General features: G+C 42.2%; 1 protein-coding gene across 1 annotated transcript; it reads right to left on the bottom strand.

Annotated features, from left to right (window-relative positions):
• Positions 1-249: 249 nt before the first annotated feature.
• PLEKHA8 (pleckstrin homology domain containing A8) lies at positions 250-25,060 on the bottom strand. Its single transcript, XM_061351025.1, has 14 exons — positions 24,820-25,060; positions 13,697-13,813; positions 12,877-13,032; positions 11,043-11,167; positions 9,804-9,962; positions 9,058-9,098; positions 8,215-8,372; positions 6,197-6,356; positions 5,699-5,784; positions 4,992-5,050; positions 3,570-3,700; positions 2,993-3,063; positions 1,633-1,694; positions 250-694 (listed from the first exon to the last, which is right to left on the bottom strand). Exons 1-14 carry the CDS (start codon positions 24,857-24,859, stop codon positions 497-499), a joined length of 1,563 nt encoding a protein of 520 aa, XP_061207009.1. The 5' UTR covers positions 24,860-25,060; the 3' UTR covers positions 250-496.
• Between the last annotated feature and the right edge of the window lie 458 nt (positions 25,061-25,518).

Genomic DNA, 25,518 nt, shown 5'->3' with positions numbered 1-25,518 from the left:
CCTTATAGGCTGGCATTTAGGTGCCTTCTACTACTGTGCTAACTATAACTCTCTACCCCTGTCCTACACAGTCACAGGGAGTGGGCACAGAGCACGGGAAAGCCAGAGCCAGCAGTGCCTACCTGGGCACTGTGCTGACATCCCAATGCTCCACTGCACACACAGGTCTCCTCTAAGGGAGCAAAGGCCAAATTCTGCTCTGTTAATTTGATGAGGTGAAGAGAAAAGGAAGCACACAGGCAGGAGAGAAACAATCAAAAAAATTCATCATGGACATAGTTATGACCCAAAAAGAAACAGTACCTCTGCCTTTAAACACAGTCCAAGTGTAACAAAAAAGTAAAAATCACACATACCCTTCCCCAAAACACTCACAACACCCTTCCCACATGAAAAGATACAATGAACAGAAACAATGTCCAAAAATAAATCAAATGAAAGAAATCTTTGTTAACAGACACAGTCCCTGAAGTTTTAAGACGTGGTCTTGCTGTAGTCATACCACCTCATCTGACTCCAAACCATGTACTTCATAGAGAGTGTCCAAGATATTTAGCTGCTTTTCCATGGCTGGTAAGTAAATGTTGAGGTCCCTCTGCATTCCTCTGTAAAATGTTTCTTCCTGAGGATCACAATCCTCTACAGACAGAGCTGCCACAAAGTCTTCGTAAGTTGGAGCTGCCCTTAAAGCTAACTGGGAGAGGAAACAAAGCTATCAGATTTGCAAAACAGGACAAGAAAAGAAACCTAACTAAAGCCAGGAAAAAATTCCAAGACATCCCTCATTGCACTTAAATTGCATATCTTTAATGTATTTATGTGTACATGCATATGTTAAGGATTTTTACTGGTAGGAAAGCCAACATCTTTTCATTTTATTGTTTTTATTATCCCTGCATAGATCCCCAGTCCAAATCATCTTCAGGGAGGCCTGATTTTTAGGAGTGTCTGTAGATCATATTTTGTATTGATAAATAACATACATTAAATACAAACCCCAAATAAAGTACAGTTTGTTTGGGGAACTCCCAACCCAGTGTCACACACTACTGCCCTAAAGTCCCATTCTCAAAATGCTCTTCAGAAAGCTCTCCCCAACATTTCTGTTTCTCCCAGTTGAAGTCTGTTATGATTGCCTGGATGAAGCTTTCCTTTCTCCTTTTGCAGTTTCAGTGATAATTTCCAGTGATAAACACAAGGGGGAGCTGCCAGACTGGACAAAAAAATAAACCATGTCCCCTGGCCGATATATTCTAATACAACTCCTGGCACATTCTGCACTAAACCTTCTTGAATAATCACATCCAAAGACAGATCAATCCTCAAAAAAAGCAACCTCAAACTCTAATTTCTTAATTTAATAGCCCTGCAAGACTGTGCTGAAAAACACATAATGAACAAAGTGTACATGCACACGTGATCTGGTTTGGCACCAGAAAGCAGGTTCCACCCTGAAATCGCAATACTAAACATAGTAAACATAACTATAATCCTCCCCATGAGAATCAGGTTGGACAAAGGCATCTATTAATCGTAATGCTCAGAACTTTAACATAAGTTATTAATTACATACAACATAAGATCACACGAATAAGACCCCCACCTTCATCAGCAAGCAAGATAAATACTTACTGCAAAGACCCCACGGACAACCCAACCATGGTGCTGCCGTAATGTCTTTCCATAAGCATTGTCTTAAAGGAAAAGTAAATAAGAAATAAATAAATCAAGAGATAAATGTACAGCAGTTTTAAGTTTGCATCACAAACAGAACTTAGAGCTTAGAAATTACTATTATTTGATATATTCTTGTCACTGGATGAAAATAATGGCTGTTTCTGAGCACCACAGTTATAACTGAACCTTGATGACAGATATAGGATTTCTGCACTGCGGTCTCAGCTCTGCTGTCAAGTCTCCTTCAACACATCCTCAGCAAGCGTTCTAACAGACAGGTAGCCAAATGTAATCTTTGACTACCTGTGCTTCATAAATAACACCTCTTATACTGTCTAGAACTCAGTCCAGTGCAAATCTGAGAACACATCATATGGGGTTAAACAATCCTGCAAGCTGATGGTTAGCTAGCCTCAAACAAGGTGGTTAGCTCAGGCATTAACCAAGAACTCCATCTTCACATCTGGAGGTCTAGTTTTGAGGATCACTAGAAAAGAAAGCACCAGGCCTTTACGAAAATAACCCTCAGGATCTCTTATGAATACCCACAGTGTAGCCTGTGATGAAGACCCCTGTTATGTTCCTAGGCACCTCCACTTTCATATACAAACTGCCTGCATACAAAGCCAAACATCTCTGAGCCATATTTTCCCAGTCTCAGTTTGTTACTGTTGTAATTTCATATTCTTGTGCTTCAGTTGAAGTTTTAAGTATCTGACATTGTATCACACTTTCCCTGAGCTGCTCGCCTCGAAAAATCACCTCTGCATTTTTCTGCTTACTCAGGGATAACCACATCAAGTCTAAGGCAGGTTTGTATTTTGTTTTATACTTGCTGTGGGCACTAGCCTAATTCGGTAAGTGTCAGAAACTGTGGACTTGGAAAAAATTCCTTCACCTCTGTTACAAGTTCCCTTCTAATTGATACAGGGAGTTCACAACCATGCTGGCAAAGAGGTGATTTCAAAGAGCGATGGCCAATCTCACAAGGAACTAAAAACATAACACAACAGCAGCTATAAATTCCAGAGCACTCCTGCTGCAAACTCATGGAGAAAATGGAACAAATACTTTTTTCCCTTGTCAAAAGTATGCCAGTTAAAGAATTCTTTATCTGCTGTTAAATCAACATTGACCAGTTATCTAGTAATCCGCCTGAAGGTGACCATTTTCAAAACTGTGGTTTTCAAGAAAAGTCATGTCTTGGAGATTACTTGCATCATTAGTCACTGCAGAAAAGAAAACAGGTTCTAAATGAGCAGGAAGGCAGCCAAGTATGTAAATTCAGAAGCACACAAAGAACAAAGCAACTTACTCAGAGCTGTTTGGATATTCTTTTCCCCATTCTTCACTTCTGTCAGAAACCCTTTCAAGAACTTTAAGCCTCTGTCAGGATGATCCCATGAAATAGAAAGAAACCATGTTTATAACAAAGTAACCCAAAGTGTAACAAAGCCCCTAAAGTTGCAATACAGCTCAGAAGTGCAATAAAACTCAGAATTAAGGTGTTACTTTCAATCTGGATTAAAAAAAAAAAAAAAATGCAGCCACAACCTCCAGCTTCTCTCCCTGCCCAAGGTAAAATACTTGCTAAAACATTTCTGCCACAGCCTGAAATCACCTGTGTGATGTTCTGGCCCAGAAAGATCAGTCACTCTCTGTAACTTCACTTTTATGGGAAAAACAGTTGCCTGCCATGGCCTTTGCAGGCCTTTTGGCAAAATTGCAGCAATACATCCACAGGTGACATATTAGTCTTGGAACCAGCCAATTTGGATTAATGAAGCCTGTGGAAAGTAACTGATTTGCTCCACATACATAAGCCTGCACTGGTGAAAGGTCCCTCATTGCACCTCAGAAGTTCATAGGATTAGCAGGTATGAGACTGTTACCTTTTCAGCCACAGAAGAGCCTCCGTAGCAGAGTTTCTAACTTGTGCTACACCTGCATTCACTTCATGCAGCACTATCTTCTGAAGAGTATCAAATTCTTCTTTGTTGGTTATAAATTTCTGGTTTATTTTCTGGGAAAAAAAAAAACAACAAACCAAGAGGCAAAGCTTTAGGTTTTTAAGACAAAAGAGTGGCCTGCCCTATAAATACCACCTATTTACCAGAACTCTTCCCTTCAAAAGCATACCACAGATACTCAACCACGTCACGCACTCCCCACGGCACAACTGCCCTGCCATGCTGGACATGGCCTTCCCAGAGCACCACCCCAGACACATCTGGCTAGCCATTTGGGTAGTGCCACCAAAAAAACCCACCTCAGTCAAAGATTTACATGGAACCTGTGTGACAAAATGCTTTGGATTCCCATGATACCCCCCACACTGGTGGACAGGAGTTAACTCAGTCTGCTCTCCAAGCAAGTCCTATTTGCCCTGTGCTTCAACTACAAGCAAGACTGCCTTCTGACAACTGCTAAGCTGCAAATTCTTGATTACACTTAGCAGTCATCAGCATGCTTAAGCTTTTTTAATTTATTCCTAAGTTTGTTATACACAAAACTCACAAAAACAAGAGAGAAAATATATAAGGGGCAGATAAACAGATTCTTCTTCTACATTAAAGGAGTAGCTTTCTATCAGTTGATGATAAATATTCAAGGTTTTAGGTTTTTAAATAGCATTCTTCTCTCTTGCTATTTCTGTCTTTCAGTGACTACCTTCAGTGAGATAAGCAAATACGTGTCTTTGCACCAAACAAGTCTGAATGTATGTGATGCTCCTTATCATCCACTCAAAAGATATGTTTTGCCTTTCTTTTTCCCCTTTAAAGAAAACCTATGAAATCTCGCTATGAGTACGTCTTCTCTCACAAGCAGCACTTCAAACCTTTGCAGACTTGGAGCGGGAAGAACTTCCAGAACAAGAACTGAGGCTGCTGAGGAGCTGTTTTTTAATGCACTAACTTCCTCCTCCTTGGTTAAGGAAAGGGTTCCATCCTGCCCCTCCCTGTTTGTTTTAGAGTCTAAAGTCAATATTGCTACCACCTCATTATGACTTACAACCTATTGAGCTAAGAATCAAAGTAATATTCCTTAGGTGTAACATAATTTTTATATGGTAGTCAATCAAGTGTTTTATAAGCTTATGCACAACAATTGGATTTATCGAAGACCACATATACTGCGAGAACAGAATTAGGGGCATTTCAGCATTCTGATCTGACAGATGGTACCATTATCAAACATTAAACAGCCTTCCAGTATTGACTCCTACAACAAAGATTCTTGAGCTTTAGTCCCTAAAAAAGATACTTTGTTAATAAAAAAAAAAATAATAATCAGTGCTAGAAATATGCTTTTACCTTGATGTTACCTACAAAATCCATTTTAACAGGAGCAAAAACAGTTGGCCCCAACTTGTCTAGAAAAGAAAAAAAGTCCATATTTTAAAATTGTGTCTTTTTCCAGCCCTCATGTCTTCATGTCTTAGTAACAATTAATTTCATTTACTGTCTTAATCCTTCTAAATGGCAAGAGAATATTGATAAAAATCGATAAATGAACAATCAAAGTTTTTTCTTTGGTGTAGAACCAATGTTCATACAAGTGTTAAATACACCAACCTACGCTTTGGAAGCCTTCAAAAGTGTGCATGCTCACAGGACCTCACATCCACTGTTAGATGCAAGGACCAAGCAGGTAGGGGGCTACATTAGCTGGAGATAGAAGTCTTTCAAGAAATCATTAGCTAGTTCAGCTGATGGTGTGCTGTCAACTGTACTGGATGTGTAAGGTACTGTTCTTGAGGGGAACAAATCTATCTAGTCCAGATAGATCTACATATTTCCAGACAGACTATACATGGGTTTGTACTAAATGAGAGTGGATCCTGTATAAAAACAAGGAGTAAGAAACATCTTCAGTTATCAGTCAAATTGATTTTGCTGATAGGAACTGTTTCTACTATATCACTTTGGCAGAGAAATTAATTCTTCAAACAAACTGCTCTGCCTTTTCTTGCAGCTGGCAGCAGTTAAAAGTAGTCAGGAGAAAAGAAGTAGCTGCTTACCAAGAACAGGCACAATTGCATAACACGACTCCAGAAACTCTTCTGTCGGAATGCCCTCCTCCTCCCGAAGTTCAATATCACTGAACCTGGTGTCCAGGGCAAGCAGAAAAGACTGTTACCTTAACTCATTTTGTGCAGCTTCTAAAAGCAGAATTACATTTCATGCCCACTTTATTTTCTCAGAGGTAAAATTTATAGATATATGTAAAACCAAATAAAACCTAGTGAAACAAAACCAGCATGACTTTTGTTTCACTTGGTTAAAGAAAATAACTGCAGAAAATAGACATTCAGTAGTGTGCAAGCAAGGCTTGTAATTACAAACAAGGAAAAAACCTCCCACTCTGCTCTGCACAGCTCATTCTAAAAAGGATATCTTCTTCAGTCTTGTTAAATAATCCCAGCAAATATAGCTTTACAGACAGAATAGTCTTAAAAATGAGTCAATTAAAGGCTTAACAAAGTTTCAATAATCTTTTAAACTGAAATCTGTACTACCTATTGCTCATGACGCTGAAGAAGGTAGGAGAATCATTGTCATTTGTGTCTTCCTCACACAGTGTCAATCCACTTAAAGAATTCATTTCCAACTGCAGCAACTTGTGGGCACCAGAGCTTTCTACAGCTTGCTGCTTGCTCTCTCCATCTTCTTTAATGCCTTATATTTATAGGAAACAGAAGAAAAAACATAAGAAAACAGCTACCTACCCATATTGTTATTCATCGAGATGCTTTCTATTTGATGGAAGGCACCTGGATATCTAGATCATGCAAGTTTAAAAGCTTTCCCTGCCAGCACTATGACTCTCACTATAGGTCTATTGGGTCCTCAGACCACATTTCAACCAGTTCCCTTCCAGTTTCTTCAAATGAAACAGGCCAAGCACCAGGCTCCAATGAGGTGAGCCCACGCACCTTCAAGCAAGGACAGCCTTATGAGAGGATTGAAGAAGTGATTGGGTGCAGCAGAAAGCAGGCCATCTCCTCAAAAGAAAGACTACTTCTTACATGGTTCTAACTTCCCCAGCACTGATAAAGTGGCACAGTGCATTTTCAAAAGCAAAAGAGTAACAGTGACTTGTTTGCTCCTTCTGATAACTAAGACAACTGGCTGCTCAGATGGATACTGCTATGATATCAAAGGCTGCTATGTTCTCTCTGATTTGTGTGAGTATCTTTAATGTTTCTCAGAAAAAGATCCAAGTGCCCCTTCCACACTGTGGTCTATTTTATCTCTTCTTTGGGGTCAAGCACATCCATTTCAAATGAACAGAACACTGCACAAGCATCTACAAAAGAAGACAAAGTCTCATATATCCTTTGCATTTCTGACCTCATGAAGAACTACACAGAACAAGTCAAGAAGCAAAATTGATATACTCACAGCATCTGCAGCACACAAGCCATGGCTACAGCACATCTTGCTGCTAGACTGTCAAACTAGCATGCAAGATTTCTCAGGGAACCTGTCTCTCCAGCAAAAGAAGACTTTCAGGTGCCACTGAAGACTATATGCCACCAACCTGACTTGAATTAGTTTGGCCTCCTTACTTTAGCACTGTATTCTTGAGGTGTTACACTAAATGGTGACACATACATATTACTCTGCAGGGACTTACTACGCTACATGAGCCACAGAAATGGGAGGGTGGGGGCCGGGAAATAAATCAAGGAAAAAAACATTTAAAAGCAAAATCACCATGTTCATTAATTTGGGCTTGGGCTTAGAGACTTCAGCTAATTCACTGACTTGCATACATATGTTTTGGAATAACAGCCAGGCAGAGAAAGCTACTGTTCACAAATGATACAGTCCATTCAACAGAACTAGCAGAAATAATGTGTTACTTATATAGGCTTACCAAAATTAAGTTCATCAGCCCCTAACAACATAGCTACTTTGGATGGAATTTTATACTCAGTCAGTTCAACAGCCTTTTACTGAAGTCATGCGTAAACATAATGTTCATGCTATTGCTAAGGTAATGGAAGAAATAAGGTCCTTTCTAGTAAACTCTTAGTTGCAGAAAAAGGGTTAATTTTCTGTAAAGATCCGTTATAGCAATCAAGAGCTACTACAAGGTCAACCCCTCACAGACAGGCATACAAAGCTTTAATGTCCCCCTTTGACACTGTAGCTCTATGTACTAGCAGAGATGCCAGCATCCCTAGTGGAGGGCCTCTGGGAATAATGTGCCTGTCTACAGTGCAAGAAGAACCCAAGCTCTGCCAGACTGTATTGTTACACATGTCAATCAGCATCCAGAAGAGCCTCCACCTGTCAAAAAAAGACTTTTTAGTTTCCTCCCCCATTCAGTCCCACGTTAGCTTATGAACAAGGGCTTCAGCTTCGTGGTTACGAGAAGACTTGCAAAGGTCAGATAGCAGACTAAAGCACACTGACATTCCCCCTCCTGGGAAGCAAGGTATCAGCGCACTCTGAAGCAGCCTACACCTCCCTCCATTTACATTTAAAAAAGTAATAATCCTGGATAAATGCTGATGCATGTATTTACCTGACAAATCCTCTGCTATGTGATTGTCAATAGAAACATCCCTACTTCCTTCATTTGTTTCCAGGTTTAAACATTCCAGACTTTTAATAAGGGTTTGCTCTTGATGGTTTATTTCTACTTTTACAGAGCCATTTTCACAGGGGTTCAATTCCATCTGCCTGAAGAAAGGGAAAGAATAATGGTTAGTATATAAAACATTGCTTGGTAAGCTTCTTCCTGTGAAAACACACAAACAACAGTAAGAGAAAAATAGCAGGCAAATTATAGGCTGTCACAGGCTGCTCTGAGCAAAGAACTTGTCTAAAATAATAAAAGGAACCAGGCAGCTCTTTGCAGCAAGAAGGATGAATGATTCAACCTCAGTTTGCTGAGTTTGAATATATTTCCAGTGAACTTTATTCAAAAGAGACTTAATAAAAAAATAACGCAATTGATTACAAAAAAGAAAATCACAGGCAGGTGTTGTAACTAAATAGTATCCCCTGTTCAGTACTTTAAACATACCCTTGCCATCTATTCCACAAATCACAGCCTGCTCTCTATCAGTGATTTTATGAGGTTATCGAGTGGAACCTGAGATGCAGGACAGAGTACTGAAGTGGGAGAGAGCTGGCTGGTGACTAACCAGTAAGTCACCAAGTAGACGGCTGAGAGAAACAAAGGGGAAAGAGCCACTAAGGGAGAGACGTGGTGAACCAGCTCCCTTTTGTTGTGTCAGCTTTCAAGTACACAGCTCAGCTATACAATTCTGCCTGCATCCAATACTAGAATAAAAATATGGAAGTAACAGCTACTAACAAAAACAGATTAGAGAAAGACTGAAAGTAAAGAATTTTATTATACCTTTCCATTGGGGTGTGACCGGACAAAACAGAGTGCTTTATCTGTAAGATAAGTGGGAAGGGAGAATATTTTTTAAAGCAAGATGACTGTATCATGCTTCTCAAACTTCATGTTTTATTAAATACAAATTGGAGTCAGCAAAAAAGCTGAAAGACTAAGCATATGCTTCCCAATTCTCTGACCAGGAGGCAGTATACAGACAAACACAAAAGAGGTGCTACATTATTACACCATTAGAATATTTCTCAGATGCAGTGACACATGTACCTTCTTACATATACCTTAATCTGCTGTTTGCCAGTTTTGCCTATGTAAGTTGTGGATCCAGGATTCAACAAAGTGCCCTTGCCTTAAAAGATAAGCTCATCACCTCCTATTGGTGTATTACCACAGATCCAATGTTGCAGGAGCTTAGGAGAGTAATAATTGCGGTAAGCTCCTTCAGTGGACCAACTTGCCAAACAGCCAAGGTATTTTGAAACACCACTGTCTGCAGCTGGAGCAGGCCAGAAAGTTAATGCTTACTAAGTTCCCCCTGTCATTAAAAGTTAAAAGATTGGTCACTGCTTATTAAGAAATGGCCCTACCTCATTTGCAAACCACAAGAAATAGCCAGGTATGTCCAGTGGAGGATTACTAGCTGTAATACAGTTAAAACCACATTCCCTACTTCTGTAAATGCTGCTTTATGAAACAGAGCCTTAGCATCCCTCCCAAGGCTGAGAGAAGATGATACTGTCCATTACCTTGTTCATTCTGAGAACTGCTAAATGTGGGGATCCTGGTGGGGTCTGATGCAGTAACTCAGAAGTGAAGGCAGTATTTGCAATCTGCATACATTCTTCAAGAGTCTTCAGGAAGGTGTCACAGGTTGATTTTAACAGAGCTCCCATATCAATCTCACTCTGTGGGAAGAAACCAATTGGAATAAATAGACTCACCGCAGAAGATAGATTTGGAGCAGCTAACATCTACAAAGCCCACAGCTGCTACAGTCATGATTTCTGTTTAGCATGAATTAAAACGCAGTGTGTCAGCTTCTCAGAGAACTGTCATCCTGTATTACTGGGGCCATACCCCCCACATCATTACCAATCTTATCGGTCTCTGACCACAACAAATTCAGTACACTTGCATTTTAAAAGCGATGCCTTTTGGTTACTTATCTCTGGTGTTAAAAGTGTATTAAATACTAAGCCTTCGTGTATTCAACAATGACATTCCAGAAGACACCACTGACATGAGAAATGAAAAGTAAACAAATAGATACAGAGTGTTCTGCAGACAATAACTTCAAAAATCTCGAACAAAAAATACTGCAATTGAAAACCAGGCAGAATGAAGTATCACATTGCCACAATACTCTTCATCACTGCAAACTGCAGTTATTGATGCTGAAATGCTTTTAGCAACAAATTTTTCCAGTTAAATACCAGCAAGATCAGGGAAAGTGAGCTTTCCCCCAGAATCATGAACTATGAGCTTGATAAATACCACATTACTTGTTCATTGTCAAACACCTGTGAGCTGCAAGTTCTAACAACGACTTTTAGTCACACACTACACCATGCTTCTGCACTGGCTGTTAATTCACCATAAACAGCTTATCAGATATCTTTACAGAGACGGTTTGGACACACAAATGATTAACCTTCAGATGTTTTGCCTGCCTGTCCTGCACCTGAGGACGCACCTCTCCAGGGGGAGGCATCCTGGAACTTCACACCAGCTTTTCTAGCAAGTGATGTGCATCCTCCTTCACATCTTTCTCAAAGCAAGGGGTAGATGACTGTATTAGGAGACTGCACTTAAATGAAGCTGCTTTGGTCAGGAAGATTTGCAAATTTGAAACTTCAACATAAACAAGGCTAATCAAGCAGGGTACAATATTAAGTAACTGTGAGTGAATACTACATTGGCTAACCAGAAGAGTTCACGATGCTCAAGAGTTTACAGATGTGATCTACACCAAATTAGAGCTGTACCTCTGGTTCTGATATGCCAGAAATGCTAGCTTCCTTTGTTTTATGCACCTGCTGAACAAGGAGGTTACAGTACAGTCTGAGTTCAGACATTTTGGTCTTCAAGGCTTCTGTGTTTTCAGTGAACTCTAAAAAGTGAAACAAAAGAAGAATTAAATTTATTGCATTCATCCTGCAGTATATGATTTTGGACAGCTGCTGAAATAGTATTATCCAATCTAATTCAGTCAGTGCTTCCTTACTTCAAAACATTTTCTATCAACTCAAAAAGGTGAGCTGTATTTGCCATAAAATATTCTCCTGACAGATAAAATACTGTTTTATTATTTGCCATCGCAGATAAGAACAGCGAATAGGATATGCTCCTAGACTTAGAACATAGAAAAAGCAAGTACACAACACTTGACCTTAATAGGCCTTTTAAAGTAGTGAAAACAAAAAATAGGATACATAAGGATTTCATCCTGAGTAGCTTAAGGGTCAAACAAATACACTGTGAATTAAAAGATCAGGGTTCTGGGAAAAAACACTGGAGGAGAAATACACATCCAGCCCAACATAAAGGGATTAATTTAATATATACACTTGAATCTTGAAATAGTTGAGGTTGGAATGGATCTCTGGAGACCAGATAGTCCTAGTGCCCTGGTCAGATCAGGGTCAGCCAGAGCACACTACTCAGGGCCATGTCTAGTCAGGTTTTGAACACTGCCAAGGATGGAGACTCAGCAACCTCTCTGTTCAACTTGTTTCAGTGCTCCCTCATTCCTCACAATATAAACATTTTTGCTTATGTCTCAGTGGAGTTGCTCATGTTTAAATTTATGCCCATTTCCCCTCATCCATTCACTAAGAGTCTGGCTCCACCTTTTTTATGCTCTTCCAGCAGATATTTCCTTAATCATCTTAGTGGCCCTTTGCTGGATTCAGTCCAGTATGTCCATATGTTTCTTGTACTGGAGACTGTAGAACTGAGCAGATTAATCCAGATATGACTAACAGTCAATCTGAGAATTTTCAGAAGTATTTTTTTACATTGGAGTCCCAGAATTACAAAATATATTTGTCTGTTAACAACACTAACATGATTTAGTTCTGCAAATACATCAGTACCTTTTCACCCGTGCTACTGCAGGTCAGTTATACCTGTAAACTTTGCCCTGCTTCTAAGCACTGCACATCAGGTCTCCACTTTGTGCAGGACCCTACAAATCCATCCCTGGCAGAGTTCAAGGCCAGGTTGGGCAGAGCCTCGGCTGACATGGTTTAATGGGAGATGTCCCTGCCTATGCCAGGGGGGTTGGAACTAGATGATTTTAAGGTCCTTTCCAACCCTAACTATTCTGTGATGCTACTATATGATTCTAAGGATCATATTCTGCTCAGCTCTGACTCAGTTTGAACTGGTAGATGCAAAGCCTGGGGAAGATGCACATAAGGCCAAGAGGTAAAGTGATTTCTCACCTCAGGTAAAGGAAGTATCTGCTGCCCCTGCATTTGCTCAGGATCACTGACATATTAATAATTCAATGTTTTCCCATCTGCTACAAAGTCACTGTGCTGAGGTTACACAAGGTTAAGCCCAGAGGTCTCACAGTGACTCGTGAAGAACACCATACTTGTAAGCAAGAGGGTTTTTCACTGGGGTGGAAGTGATGAAAGCAAAGTGAGGTAGATGAATTAAGAGTAACATAAGCAAGAGGGTTTTTCACTGGGGTGAAAGTTGATGAAAGCCAAGAGGTAGATGAATTAATCTTCACAGCCTAACCATGATGGCATTTCAGTTTCCAAATACTAATATGAATATTTAAAAATCAATCACAAAGGGTATTCTTGCCTTTCTCCTTCTGTGTCCTGCTGTCAGTCAGACAGGCTTTGGCAGTTCCTAGTGCAACCAACCACTTTTGCCTTTCGACTGCATTTCTTGCCTTCAGATAGAAGTATTGCTCCCCTGGGATGATCAGATCCATTCGCGTGTTATCTGCAGGATGAACTGGAAGCAACACAGGTTTCAGAGCAGTCCTTCACCCCTTCCCAGCCCAACTGAGTATCTTAACAGATATGTTAAGTGGCAGGTCAAGCAGTAACGAAAGAGAGGCAACATACAGCCCCAGACTTCCCCTGTTTCAATTTCATGACTTCATTTCTGGGTTGGGGAATAGACAGGACACACACATGTACAGCTGTGGGATAAAAGGCTATGAAAGGCAGTTTTGTGATCAGTACAGTAAAATCTGGGAGCCTTTATGGAAAGAGAATCCTCTCTGGCAACTCTCTCTTTGAGGTTTTCAGCCCTTAACTGTACTTCAAACATGTGGCAAACATGCTCTTAGAGAGCAGACCTAGTACTTGTTTATTATTCATATTTCTAGCTTCAGTTTTTTTCTTATGAAGAGTCATTCGAAGCTGTATGATGTTCCACCATGACTCATGAAACAGCAACCCACATGTAGAATACCCATTATATTAGAGGCTTGCAGCTCTCTAGCATTTTTAAAATACTATAAAAACTGGTACATAGATTAATATATATACCAATACAAATACATACCAAAGAAATCAAGCTACCAAATAGCCCTTGGGACCTGAAATCTCATCTTGAGTGCAACATTACTAGAAAAACTTCATGCAGCTGAGTGTTTCTGCATCTTAGTTACCTTGGATTTCACACACGGCCATTTGGATGCTTCCCTTACAACCCTTCCAGGCATCTTCCTGAGAGTCATAATAGGACAGGATGCCACCACAGAGAAGAAACCATCTAGGCTGCCAGCCTGAAAAACAAAACTGCATTTCTCAGTTACTCCTCTCCCTGCAGTTCCACCACCTCTCTCATCTGGGATTTACTGCAAGTAGGGCCCCAGAGGTTCTCAGTTCCCCTCAGAAAATGAAATCCTCTGAAGTATAAAGAGCTGTGGACAGGCCTGGATACTGTACACCACAACCCCTGCTTGCTGGCAGCTACATGTCCTTTCTGCAGGCAGCTGGACCACAGCAGTATGCTCCTGAGATGCCATATGTCATTTCCAGTAGTTTTGCTAACATTTGTGTCACTGACATACTCTCTTCCAAACCCACCTTTTAGTTCACCACCCCTCAATTCCTCCCATCACTCCTCAACCGACCTCTTCTGTCTTACCAAAAGCTACCCCAGCTGTCTTGCCTTACATGTCTACCTTCCTTGTTAGAAGGGCTAGCCGCATTGTCTTGAAAAACAATGGGCAATAAACTCCTAAAAATCAAGGGAAGGAGAGGACAGAGGTGGATGCATTGATTTCTGAAAACCATCTTTCAATTAAACAGTTCTCAACAGCTCTTGAAACTCCCATGCTGCCCACACAAAGAGTTTTGAATTAATGACATGCTCTTCTGGATACTTCCCCAGAGAACAACCAAAATGCCAGACTAGACCAAAATCAATAGTTCTGGTACACTTTTGTCCACCCTGCTGCTCAACTTCAGAACTAAATCACCCCTTTTGTTTTCTCCTTTTGGAAGTACTACAGCATCATGAAAAGATAGAAACAAACCAGGCTCAATTAAATGTCTAATTAAAAACTACAAGCTCATCAATTTAAGAAGAAATGAGATAGCAACATCACTGGAGGAAAGCCGCTTTTATTACTGAGCTGCAAGTTTCCCTGGCCAGGATCAATGGAGTGAGACGCTGAAGCTCCCATGCCACAGGAATGACTGCACCTTACCACCTAGGGACTGACCGCTTAGGCTATGCTGAAGCCAAGTCCAACTCAGTTTAAGGTCTGAAAGCCACAAGCTAATAGTAGGAGCATGGTTTCAGGTTTTTGTTTGGTTATATTTTTAAACAAGCAATACTACTGTAGCTGGGCCAACTTGGGCTGTAGATTGCTGAATCTTAGGGGAGGCTGGAAAACAAATCAAACAAATCCTTTTCTACACCCTTCCAGAGCTTTCCCGCATTTCCTAGAAGAATGTAAAAACATTATAAATCCTAAAGTATTCTCAATACTTCTTTATTTTGTATGTAGAGGAAAATAATCACAAGAATGAGAATTGAAAAAAAAAGAAATAAAAACCCAAACAAGACTGATTTTTATTTGCCTTGCCACCAAAATAAATAAATTATCCTAAAAGTCACTATTGATATAGAGGAACTCACAAAAAAAAGGAGGTGATTGTTTAGCAGAGAGAAGCAGTTAATTGCTTCAGACACTCAGTGGCACAGAACCAATCCTTTAACTAATGCACAGCGCCACAGTCAATACAAGCCTCTAATTCAGTCTGGAGATCCTGCTGCTGCACATGAATCATTTCAGCCACGGCCATACAGCTTACAATTGCAGCTGATGCTAAACCAAACTGCATCCCATCAATCAAAGGCTGTGCAATCAATTAGCCAACATACATGCCACTCTGCCTCCATCACTTTGGAGGCTGGTTAAAAATACATTATGAGTCAATATATTTTGCTGAGGTTTTTGTTTGGTTAGGTTTTTTGGCAGTGGTTTTTGGGTTTTTTTTTGTGGTTTTTTTTTTTTGTTTTTTTTTTTTTTGAGGGGGAAGCAGCAATTACTTGTCGTCCTTTGCAGAACCTAGCTCTTCTTTATTAAGATATGCATTAAAAAGTCTATGATGGGCAACTGTTAACTAGGACAGCATTTTCAGAATAGAATTGTTCCGATAAATGCAATAAAAACACATTTTTGTAAAAGAAAACCAATGTAAAAAAATTAAGAAGATCCCAGCAAGGTTCTTTCTGTCTGAAGGTGCAGTAACCACCTGGTACTCACTGACACTGAGTCAGCAGCCATGGGAAGGTTATCCTAAACAACCAGCTAAAAATAGTGTGTGGCTGACAAATCATAGGCAGTGCAACAGGGATACAATCTTCAATTACAGGAGCTTCACACTGACAAGCACAGCGAAAAGGGGAGGAAGAAAAAAACTCCAAACAACAATAATCAACAACAAAAATCAAAGCAGCAGAAGGACACTTGGATGCTTCCATGGACACAAGTGTTGGGTTTATGCATTTTTATTCTCTCCCCATAAACTGTCCTGAGAATACTGCAATTTTTGGAACTGAGCATTCAGACCTCACCCGATACAGAAAATTAAAGCTGATACTTCCAAGGTCTTATTGGTACTAGTACTGATACAACTTTGGAGAATTTACTAAGCCCATTCATAGTGGTGGTGCACAGACAGGACAAAATATAGCTCATACTTCCACAGCTCATTTTGGAGGCACAGAGCCATTAATAGTAAAAATTGACCTCGCTGGAGAAAGACAGGTATGAGAAAAAAACCCAACCCAAACAATAAAATGCAAAGTACAATCAAAGCTAGCAGCAGCTTAAGGTATCAGCCATAGAAGAAAATTAAGAGATTCCAGACAACTTCACAGGTACAGGTTAAGGTCCTAATACATACACACACTCCTGTGTGAAACTTCTAGTACCTACTGTACCTGGAAGATTTGATATTGTCCACTACAGAAACAGCAATCTGTGCCTGCTAAGGATTCAGTATTTCTGCTGAAATTTCGACAGCCTGAAAGACCTGCCTACTTCCACCATTACACTTCAGGAAGTCTGGATGCAGCTATCACTGAGCAAACTTGATATTTCTCGATAACACAGTTGAATTTTGGACATAATTCAAACCTAAATGTTACACAACTCAGGCTCCAGACAGCATTCATTCAAAGTGCCAAGCCTGAAGACAGAAAAAAACATTTGAAGACATGCAGATCATGTAAGACACCCACAAAGCCAAACCATCTGGGAGAACTGCATACTCAACAAGTCAAACTGATGACCTGGAAAACAAGCTGCAATTAAGAGATGCCAGTTCCAGCTGCATTTCTAAAAGACACAAAGAGCAGACACCCAGGATTTTATTATTGCTTGCTTTCCACTAGAATTATGTAATAGAATCATAGAATAGTTAGGCTTGGAAAGGACCTTAAGATCATCAAGTTCCAACCCCCCTGCCATCGGCAGGGACACCTCACACCAAACCATGTCACCCAAGGCTCTGTACAACCTGGCCTTGAACACCGCCAGGAATGGAGCATTCACAGCTTCCCTGGGCAACCTATTCCAGTGCCTCATCACCCTTACAGTAGAGAACTCTTCCTTATATCCAATCTAAACTTCCCCTGTTTAAGTTTTAACCCATTACCCCTTGTCCTATCACTACAGTCCATGACAAAGAGTCCCTCCCCACCATCTCTATAGCCCCCCTCCAGGCTGAACAGCCCCAGCTTTCTCAGACTCTCTTCACACGGGAGGTGCTCCAGTGCCCTGATCATCCTCGTGGCCCTCCTCTGGACTTGTTCCAACAGTTCCATGTCCTTTTTATGCTGAGGACACCAGAAGTACACACCATACTCCAAGTGAGGTCTCATAAGAGCAGAATAAAGGGGCAGGATCACCTCCTTTGACCTGCTGGTCACGCTCCTTTTGATGCAGCCCAGGATACGGCTGGCTTTCTGGGCTGCAAGTGCGCACTGCTGGCTCATTTTCATTTTCTCATCAACCATAACACCATAATACTTTATGCTTATTAATTTCTTGAGCTTCAACATAAGTCTATATAAAAGAACTCATGCAACAGACAGTCCTTGGACTTCTTTGACCTTAATTCAGATTTTAAGTGTGAAGAAGACATAATTCTGAAATTTCCATGTTATGGCAACATCTGCCTGATGGGAAGGAGAAATTAATGCCTTAATGACATCCATATTCCCAGTATCATAGGCAAGACCCAAGACTTAGCTGCAGGTGGCAGAGCAGGGGCAGATCCCTGCTTTTCTGTGCAGGATCACAGCAGAGTCCCAGAGTGGCTGCTCTGACAGTCAGACATTTCACAGCAAGAATAAGCAATATCCACCTTTTCATCCCACCCTGGGCAAAATAAGCTGTGCTGTGTGTTCACCATACCATCACCTACTGCTTTATCTCCCAGCATCCAAAGGTGGAAGAACCCCTGGCTATGCTCAGTGCTGTATCAAGCTAGACAAGAACTGCTGAAATCTCAGCTCAAATGAGACCAAGAGAGTTCAGGTGTCTTGAAAAAAGCAAAAGCAAACCCGATATATGTCCTTCCCCAGCTGTCAGTACTGATGTAAGTCTATGAACACTGCCAGGTTCACATCTTTGCTAAAACCCAGCCCGCTCTTGGTTGTCCGCATAGCAGCTGTTTGCCAGCAGATAGCACCTTCTCCTCGTGCAACTGTGAACACAAAACACCTGCCTTCCAGTTACGAGGAAAGTTATATTTTCCAGTTGCAGGATGCATCTAACAGCCAAAACATTGGATCACATCAATGTATCTTATTTCCAGTTAGAAAGAAGGCTACTGAGCTGCTAATGGACTTGTGCACTGAGCTCCTCAGCTATACAACACAAGCATTTCATACTGGCCCAGAAGGACCACTGCTGGTCTTAATGCACCAATGTCCAACACATAAGGATTTCCCCCAGGAAGTACAGCTATGGAAATCTCCATGTCACAAACTGAGGAAATGCTCATTTTCAAGATCCCAGAACACCAACTATTGGGCACCCACACTAAATCTTATAATCCAGTTTTTAACAACTGACTGCATGACAAAGTTCCGTGCACACGGCCATGTGTTTCATGCTGTCAGTCACCACCAGGTTTCTCGCAGAGAAAAGTGTTCAGCCAAAGAGTTTTCTTACACAGATCAAGCTTGAAAACTTTCCCTCTTCCTTCTCATACAATGAACAGAAGTAATACAGTTAAAGGGTTATCTTGACATAAGCAATCTGCACCCAAAACTGCTGTCTCCTTTCTCCATACAGCCTGCTAATTTTGGGAAGGGCAATCCCAGGTAATAGAAAACATTTTGCAGCCTTAATTTTCCAGCAAAACAATTTGTCAGGATGAAAATCCAGTCTATATCCATGAGGGACAGCAGAAAGGCAGTCAAGAGTGTGTGACAATTCATGACTCGCCTCTGAGCTATTATCTGTCACCTAGAGATCAGCTTCTGAAAATGCCCATATTGCAATTTAACTCTGATTATGTGCATATTAACAGCAGGAATCAATACCAAAAGCCCCTAACGGTAATGAATTTAACAGATGTAGAACTTAATTGTATCACTTTTTAAAGCACTTGTCTGAGGGACATGAGCAATAGCTGGAACTAGCTTTAACATAGTGATCCTCTCCTCAAATGATTTTTCTTGCAGGGCTCCCATAAAAATCACTCACAATCACAACTGTTAGGGCAGTGCTAGCAGCAGTGGAAAAGCATCCTGCCATCTAAGGGATTTGCTTGTGAATGATTTTATGCCAGTGACCAGCCAAGGCATGGAGAGCACAACGGATCAACACTCAGGCATTTGTGAAGGGGCACAGCGAAAGGATGTAGGGCAGAGACAGGATCATGATGAGCAATGGAGGCAAAAGTTCAATAATCCAGGCCACTGCTCAGACACGTTTATTCAAGTCATTCATTGCTCCTGGGAGTTTCCATCCTCTGTTTACACTTCCCAGCAAACTAGCTGCTCCTCTCTCTGACCCCTGGGGTGATTATCAGGCCAGACTCAGCCAACCAATGAATTTATGTAAACACAGATACCACATTGTCCTATCTCTTCATGATCATTCTGCCACACCTTTCACTTCTATACTACCCAGTCATTCCCTGTGAGCGCTTCAGTGCAGAAGGACTGAATGCAGAGGCACTGGTACTGCAGCATACCTGGCAGGGAACACTGCACCATGTAGGCTCTGCAGCATTGCTCAGATACCAAGAGAGGAGAGAGGGGACACTGATTTCCATTCCTGCAGCCTCACCACACTTTTCTGCTGCAAGCACATTATTAAATTCCAAAAAGGTATGACAAAAGCAAGATTGCTTGAGGAAGATGTGGGGAAGGAAAGAGAAACAAGAGTGAGAAGGTCAAAGCACACAAACATAATTACGCAAAATCTGAAGAGAATGAACTAACCAGTGCCTAAAGCATCTGGGGTGAAAAGTGTAGCCAGAACTGGGTGAGACTTGATCATCCATCTAAACCAACACCCAGTCTCTGAAAGCAGTCAACAATACTGGGCAGACCACTGCCCTGAAGGCAACAGAAACCTCTTAAGATCCACCTCCACAAAAGCCAGACTTCTAATTTTATACCAGCAGAACTTAGACTATACCCAGAGACTAAAAAGAAGGAAAAACATTATAAACAAAAGCATTTTTGAACCAGATGTTTATCTAAGTATGAAGTTTTCAGTTACTTCCTTCATCTCTGAGAACACAGGACCTTATTTCCAGAGCTTGGTATCAACTGAAAGTTCACGTGTTTCCCATCCTAAAAAAAGTCAGATTTCTTTATCTGAACTCCCAAAAGAAAGAGCTATTATAAGCAGTATCATGTACATCCAATTCAAGCTATAAAACCTAATGCTTTTTCACATTTTCTTGAGCTGTACCCCCAAGTTTTTTAAGGAATTCCAGATCATTAGAAACAAGAGTAATGTAAAGTTTTATGTGAATGCTGAAATTTACTGCTTGGTGCTGGCTCTGGGCATCTTCAAATAAACTGAAAAGAATTCAGACCACAACAAATGAGGGGATGATCACATACAGGAAGATGGGGAGAGCTAACTATGGTATGTGGTGTGATGCAGTGTCACTAGTGATTACATGAACACAAATGTGTCATACCTTGAGGAACGATATGATAGTGTTACTCGGCACAATTGAGGAAGCAAATGTTTAAATACAAAGAAAATCTTAGCTTTGCGAAGAAAAATGATCAAAGCCATTTCACAGAGCACATAATGAATATCAGGCAAGTCAGTGGAGGCAGTCAGCATTTTTCTTTCTAATGACAAAGCTGCCTTTGATCCCCAAGCCAAGAGCTGATACGTACAACCTCTTCCAGAGTTAGTGGCAATCCTGTCTGTGGCCAGTGATCCCATGTGAGGCGTGCCTAAGCTGAGTATCTGAACTGAACTGAATTTCAGCAGGGTGTGTGGGAGGAATTAACTTGAAAGCGCCAAGCCCTCACACACACCACTGAAGAAAGGTATTCCCCAACTCCATGCTCTGCTCCTGTAGGTAAGCAATAGCTTACACATTCTATAAACCTGCTGAGAAATAAAAATTGCAGATGATTTTTACAAGGCAATCTCCAAAGAGTAGACAAATTTGTTTTATTAATCAGGAGGTATGCTTAACAAAGAATGTGAATTGGAGCTTGAGTTCAGTCAGAGTCCTGTGGGAAACAGCTTCCAAACAGCAGAGAGCAGCCTTCACGTGCAGTTCACCTCCACTCTCTCCTTTCTTTGTTCTGCCAGCAGCATCCCCGAGGTTGAGATGAGTCCTGCTACAACACTGCAGCCAGGATCTGGCTTTGCTGCTGTCCACACCAGAATGCTTTATGTTCAGCCAGGACCACAGGCAGTGGCAGCACAACAGACTGAGGAGCTGTAGGGAAGGTATGGAGCAATACTTTTATTGCCCCAACTGCTTACTACAATAAAAAACTGAAATAAATATTATACTCCCTTTATCCATGTGATAAGCCCATCCCTAGCCTCCACAACCTTTGCTGTGCAATGCTAACGTTAGATAAAGAGTTTTGGCAAAGGGTGAAGTCTTGGAATTTTTTAAGATCAACTTGCATGCTTTGACTGCAGGTTCAGCTGAGGTCAACAGTGCCTGCAGGATGTAAGTCACTGAGCTCTGGGGATATTTAGGATTTATAATTTGAAGTTTGCAGAAGCATCATATACTTGCCCAAGTGAAAAAGTGCGATCACACTTTCTACATCAACGGTAACTCTGCTTGCAAAATTCCTTCCTCCCGTAAGGTTTTAACCGTGTTGGAGGGGGGCAGCACAGATGAGAGCAATCTCAGGACACACTTATTACAAACACAAGATCCCAAGTGGATTTTTACAGGTTAGACCTCTATGCATGCATATCTGATCCAAATTTGCCACACTTCACTTAAAAAGATGACATTGAGAAATCGCTATCTGGTGGCCACTGTATTAGTGGGGAAAAACCTCTAAAATCTCAGTTCTCTGAACTCAAGAGATTTCAGAGGCAGCACTGGAAACCCTGCATATAGAAACCACAACGTGAGCTCAGAACCAACAGCAGAGGAAAAACCCTAATTCAATTAACGCTAATCTATATAAAGCAAACAAGTGCATTTGTTATAAACAAGATAACTTGTTTGAGCAGTAAAACAAGCTAATCTATCTTTCAGTTGTTGGCAATCATGCTATGCTTTCTTTGCCCACAGAAAGCCAAACTTGTTTCCTACTTCTGAAATGCTCTTGCTGTCAATAACTATGTAATTTACAACACAGATCTAGCTCCCTGACCAAGAGCCAGGGGGAAATAGGTTAATGCAGACTTGACCTCTCATGATGGTGATGTTATAAAACCAGAAGACTCTATCACCAACAAACTCGTATCAGTTCCTCTTTCACAGCAAGATGGGAAAGCAGTTCTCATTTTCTACAGTCAGAAGCTTGTTCTTTGATGAACATCTTATCTCCTCTCTGTGTGAAACAAAGGTGTGTTGTTATGAAGAGGAAAGTGCGTAAGACACCTGCTGTGTATGTCTGTATCAGGACTGTGTTACTAGCACAGGCACATGCCAACATATGGAGATGATACACATTTTCTCTACCCTTTGCATACATCCTTTACACTATGCAGCACCAGACTGATTAAGCTTGATCAAGACGAAAGGCATACTGGGGGCAGAATACTGGCAGAAATGCTGTTCTGGATGACCTGTTGAACCTTCTTAGCTCCCTTAATCCCTGAAAGGAGGCTTTCCTGTCTCTCACTCCCCAGCCCTCTGCTCCTGCTATGATAAATGCCACATTCCAGCATGTGGGTTGTTTTTTTTTTCATTCTTGCATAAATTTATAACTTAATGGTTCAGGGCAGGAATTCCTCATGCCAAAAGAAAGCACATGTAAGCATAGTTAGCTTATAGAGCAACAAATTTCTTGTTCTCAAACACATGACATCTTCTGCAACCTAAAAGGCAAGTAGCGACCTTGACCACCACACTTACTATGAGAATCAAGTTTCAGCAAAGCAATCAGAAAGATGCATCAATCCTCCACCACAGACTTTCTCTCTGTTGAGAACACAACCTCATTTAGTTTTTAGCAGATGCAAGTCTCATATATCTTAAGAAAAGATATTCCTTCTGTCTGCATTCAGTTAGAGAGAGGTTTGCAAAGCACCATCCTTCTTCATGAAGGGTCATTTGGTTGAAAATGTGTATCAGAGTGGCTAGCAAAAGAAAAAATATTAATATTGATGGAACAAGTATACTTCTGGTTCTTAGGCTTCATCTTATCATCAGAAGACAAGTCCAGCTGGTGCTACCACACACTCACTTGGGCACAAATACTACAATGCCAAATGCCTGTCAGTCATCTGCACACACACTGGTTCCCACAGACAAACATTCCCCAGGTCTCATGGCACAAAAGCAAGCACAAGGGTTCCAAATACATACCAGCATTTAAGCAATGCAAAGAAAAACACACAGAACTGTAGATAAATGTAACCATAGATGTTTTTATATGGGGAAAGAGCTAAGCATAGAATAGTAAGGGTTGGAAAGGCCCTTAAGATCATCTAGTTCCAGCCTGACTAACATAGCCTGAGTTCTGCAAACCGAATGGAAAAGCCAAGCCACATGCTCCATCACTCAAAAGCACAAAAAATAGATAAATAAATAAAAATCCATGTCTATTCACTGAAACCTGACAAATTTTGATTCCCCTCTCAGAACACCTATTGCCCAGAGGAGAAAGCGGCAGCAGTGTTCCAGCACACCAATAAATCCACCCTCACGCACCACTCTCCCCATTCCCCTGCCACATGAATTTACCACTTGCTTGTGCTTCAGCTTTTTCTTGGTTTAATCCCGATTTCTTACACTTGCACAACGAACCGGAGAGGTGCAGCTGTTCCAGCCTCTCTAAGAAGAAACTCCAGCAAGAAGGCAGCCCTGATACATCCACTACCGCACAGAACTTACACATGGCAACGTCAGAGTGGTCGTGGTTATTCTCCTTTGACCATCAAGTATCCAAACTGCTTCAACAATCCACAGAGAGGTTTTACAAGCCTAAGTTACAGCCCCCCCAACTCCAACGCATCCAGCGGTGGACGTTCCACAGCAATACAGGTGGCACCGACAGCATTTCTACCTCTACAGCATTTCTAACCCCGCCACCTCCGCTGAACAAACCCTGGCCCTGTACGGCTGCTTCCAGTCTGCTAACAAAGCCAAGCCTCCCATGGCACGGGGACACCCCCAAAATGACAATCTGGGCCTAACGCCAGCAGGACAGTTCCTGTTCTTTCTTTCTTTTCTTGTTTTCAACGCATTTTCACCCAAACCTCCCAAGTGTATTTTAACGCTAATACCTTTTCCTCCCAGCTCCGGGATTTCCCCAACTCCCCACAGCGCCTCCATAAGAGCAATCAAAGTTTCACAGGGGAAGTTCTCTGGCGAGTATGACCCAGCGCATCCAGAACAACCCCGAACCCCAACCCACCACTCCAGGGACCCCCCCAACAAGCGGGTCCAACGCCTCCTCCAATGCTGAGCGGTGACAATATGACAGCACAGCTGGGTGAGCCGGGACTAGTCCCCATCACGGCGGGGTCAGCATTGATCCACGCTCAGCCAGTACACATACAAAGCAGAGGACGGCACCGTGCCGCTGGGGAAGCCCGCTCCACAAAGAAGCTGAGGACTGGCAGCAACTCACCACTCAGGTAGTTGGTCCACTTGTACAGCACCCCCTCCATGACGGCCGGCTCCCGTCCCCATGCGGCGCGGCCGCCCCCCGGCGGAGTCACGCCGCCCGCCGCCGCCCGCGCCCCACCGCGCCGCCGGCACACAGGGCCATAGCGGGGCGCCGCCCGCCTGCAAGAGCCGGCCCGGCCCCTACCGCCGAGCCGGCCCACCGCCGCCACGCTTCTAGCGCAGCCGCGCACACACAGAACGACCCCACAGCGCTACGCAAACGCAAGCAGTTCCAGGAATCGCAACTCATGTGACAGACAGAGGAAAGGAGGGGAGCAGGAGCAGACCGCCCAAAGCAGGTGGCCTTCCTCAGCCAATCAAAACTCGCCGCCGGTGAGAGCACCGCCCAATCGGCGCCCGGCAGGAGCCGGCTCTTTTGTGCGAGCGGTCCGCTGGGCTCCCCCGCTCTCTACTGTTCGCTTCCTGGAGCCCGAAGGCCCGCACACTCCCACGGAGCGCTGCCGCTGATTGGACAAGCTGAGGGACGAAGTGGGGCGTGCCCCAATGGACGGCTGCTTCTGCTGGGCTCACTCTGAGGCGAGCCAATCAGAGGGTTCACCCCGGCCGTCGGAAGCTGGGGGTGTTCCCTGCGAAGGCCGCTGCCACGTCTGCGGGACCGGCGAGCGGGGTCGTGCACCTACCCTGGCCGCTGCCTCCCAGG

Source organism: Neopsephotus bourkii, unplaced genomic scaffold (assembly GCF_033783945.1).
Source record: "Neopsephotus bourkii isolate Nb327-2 ecotype Australia unplaced genomic scaffold, CSIRO-AGI_Nbou_v1 NB_549, whole genome shotgun sequence".
Classification (NCBI taxonomy): Eukaryota; Metazoa; Chordata; class Aves; order Psittaciformes; family Psittacidae; genus Neopsephotus; species Neopsephotus bourkii.
This window is presented reverse-complemented; position numbering and strand designations above follow the sequence as displayed.